This window comes from Phoca vitulina, unplaced genomic scaffold (genome assembly GCF_004348235.1).
Source record: "Phoca vitulina isolate PV1807 unplaced genomic scaffold, GSC_HSeal_1.0 scaffold87, whole genome shotgun sequence".
Taxonomy (NCBI): domain Eukaryota; kingdom Metazoa; phylum Chordata; class Mammalia; order Carnivora; family Phocidae; genus Phoca; species Phoca vitulina.
The window spans coordinates 1,902,480-1,905,147 of record NW_022589790.1 but is presented as its reverse complement, the minus strand read 5'-3'; the positions used below and the strand labels follow the sequence as shown (position 1 = coordinate 1,905,147).

Sequence of the window (2,668 nt, the reverse complement as noted above, 5' to 3'; positions counted from 1 at the left end):
CCGTCCAGAGGAGCAGGCACAGGAGCCGAAGACCTGGGTTCCAGTCCAGGCTCTGCCGTGGGGGGAGGCCGGCAACTCACTTCTGGCAGAAAACACACCTGGGCGCCCGCAGCCCGGGAGGGCAGCGGCGCCGGGAGGGGCGGGAACAGTTCCTCCCGTTCACTGACAGCCGGTGGCAGAGCCACACGCGCGCGGGGCCCGGCAGCTAGCGCGCTGGGCACGGGTCCGGAGGGAGCAGGAGGGCGCCCGGGGCCTGGGCCGGCGGGGACAAGTGCCCGACCTGCCGCGGTCAGGGGCGCGTCCGCGGGACGGCGGTGCGGGGCAGGCGGGCGCATCGGGGGTGCCGGCCCTCCGCCCCCGCCCGCGCCCGCAAAGGCCCCGCTCGCGCCCCTCGGGCCTGTGCCCCGCGCCCCGGCGCCGCATCCTCCCGAGGCCCCGGTCCTCCCTCCGTCCCGCATTCCACCGACCCTCCGCCGCTCACCTCGCCCAGGCCCCGGGGTTCCGGGGGCTGCGCCTCCCCGGCCGTGCTCCGCAGGCGGAGGCTCCGGCACTGCCCCGGCGGACAGCAGCCTGGGGTCGGGACCCCTCCCCGGGCGATGCCTGGGCCGACTTCAAGTCCCTGAGCCTCCCGCTCCGGCAGCAAACGACCGGCGTCCCGCGCAGGTCCGGAGAGGCGGGACGGGAGGCGGGGGGGGACGGCCGCAATGCCTCTGGGGAATGTAGTCCACGCGAGCACCAAGCATTCTGGGAAGTGTAGTTCCCCGCGGCTAGACTGAGAGGCGGGGCCGGGCGCGCCTGTCAAGTGCCCAGCTCCCGCTGCCCGGCTCGCTGTCACACCGCTTGGGCTAGCCGGCGCGTGGCTCCAGGTTCCTCAGGAAGGAAATGGGGGTTTGCTGAGGGTGGTGTGTTTTGTAGCTGTGCGTCTGCATAAATGATCGTAAGGCAAGTAGACAACCGCCGAGAGCAAACCTACTTCCCCTTCAGTGATTCAATCAAAGTGTATCGAGCACCTGCTGCGTTCCAAGCGCCCCTGCAGTGTTTGGAAGTATGTCAGTGAACAAAACAAAGTTGGCTGCTCTCCGTAACTTTTTTTTTTTTTTTCGGTCGGGGGCGGTAAAGAGCAGACAATAAGTCATGAATATAATCATAGAGAATTTTGAAGGTAAGTTATGGGGAAAAGTGAAAGCAGGTTCAGAAGTATTTAGGGTAGATAAGGAGGCAGTTTGTAGCAAGGAATGGGGTCACGGATACCCCACCCCCGTGTTAATATAGCAGGAAACGAAGTCTTGCTAAGATAGAGTAGGTATCCATGAATTTTTGTTCAAGTATTTTGGCTATTATCAAGTCGCATGAAGAATCGTCATTATGCCAACTTGTAAATGAAAATGCTGAGACTTTGATTGGATTCATTGAATCTACAAATTACCTTGGGAAAATTGATAGCTTCACAATACTGATTCTCATAATCCATTGCCATGGTATTGTCACCGTACACAAAGGGTCTGCCCCTTGGCGGTGCGTCAGGCAATTAACCAGCCCAAGTCTCTCGGTCGGAGCAAAAAGTTTTTATTACTTGGAGCAAGTAATTACACTGTCAAAGCAGTGTCTCCCCATGGGGTTAGTGCAGGAAGCTTTTATTCAGGGTGTTGGGGGCAGGGAGCTGGCTACATTAGGGAACTCACACATATTTTGTTAGGCACTTTGGTTCAGCTGCAAATACCTAGCTTGTCAGTAGCTTGTCAACATGCTAGTGCATACATTGCATGTTTAAAAAAAATGGCCCAAAACTCTGCCCATAGGAGCTCTCAGTATTATAATGAGCTAAAGGAAACTTAAGGGCAACTCAGGTTGCCCTCAGAAACTTAAGAATTTCTGCACAGGTCCTCAGCTCCAAACTGGCTCATGCAAGGGTGTATCCGTTGGAACACCTGGCCGTATGTCTCCTTGGTGGGAGCTGCTTGTTCTGCAAAACAGACACATTCTTTCCCTGCTTTTGTCCCTCCCCCATTTTCCCTCTGCAGATAGCTTTCAGCCCTCTGATCTGAGTAACTCCATGGTGCCCTAGCTAAAAGTGTATGTTTATTTCGGTCTAATAACTCTTCACATATTTTCTCCATAGCATTATTGCATATTTTTGAGTTTAATTTTAGATATTTCATATTTTAAAGCTATTGTAAATGGTATCTTTTTAAAAATTTTATTTGCAAAGTACTGGTTTCGTATATAGCTGACTGCCTAAAGTCTCTTATAAATTACAATAATGAATTTGTTGTTTTGGACTTTTTATATAACACATGAGGGGTGCCTGGGTGGCAGTCGTTTAAGCATCTGCCTTTGCCCCAGGGTCCTGGCTCTGTGGGGAGCCAGCTTCTCCCTCTGCCCCTCTTCCCCCCTCATGTTCTCTGGCTCTCTCTGTTGCTATCTCTGTCTCTCTCTCAAATAAATAAATAAAATCTTTAAATATATATATATATATATATATATATATATATATATATATAAAACACATGAATGACAATTTTGCTTCTTTTTTAAAAAATAATTTCCTTTTCTATGATCACCATATTGAGTGGTCTGTGATTTCCAGGCAAAGTAGAAGGAGGTCAGCAAAATGACAGAGTAAAAACTCCAAGCCCTCAATCCTCTTTGGAAGCATCACAAAATAAAA

General features: G+C 52.2%; 1 protein-coding gene across 1 annotated transcript in view; it reads right to left on the bottom strand.

Annotated features, from left to right (window-relative positions):
- The window catches only part of LOC116626448 (zinc finger protein 354A-like), an 18,619-nt gene extending 17,142 nt beyond the window's left edge, over window positions 1–1,477 (bottom strand). Inside the window, exon 1 of the mRNA XM_032395771.1 lies at window positions 1,427–1,477. Within this exon, the coding sequence (XP_032251662.1) occupies window positions 1,427–1,477 (51 nt within the window). The remainder of the gene's footprint in view (window positions 1–1,426) is intronic.
- Between the last annotated feature and the right edge of the window lie 1,191 nt (window positions 1,478–2,668).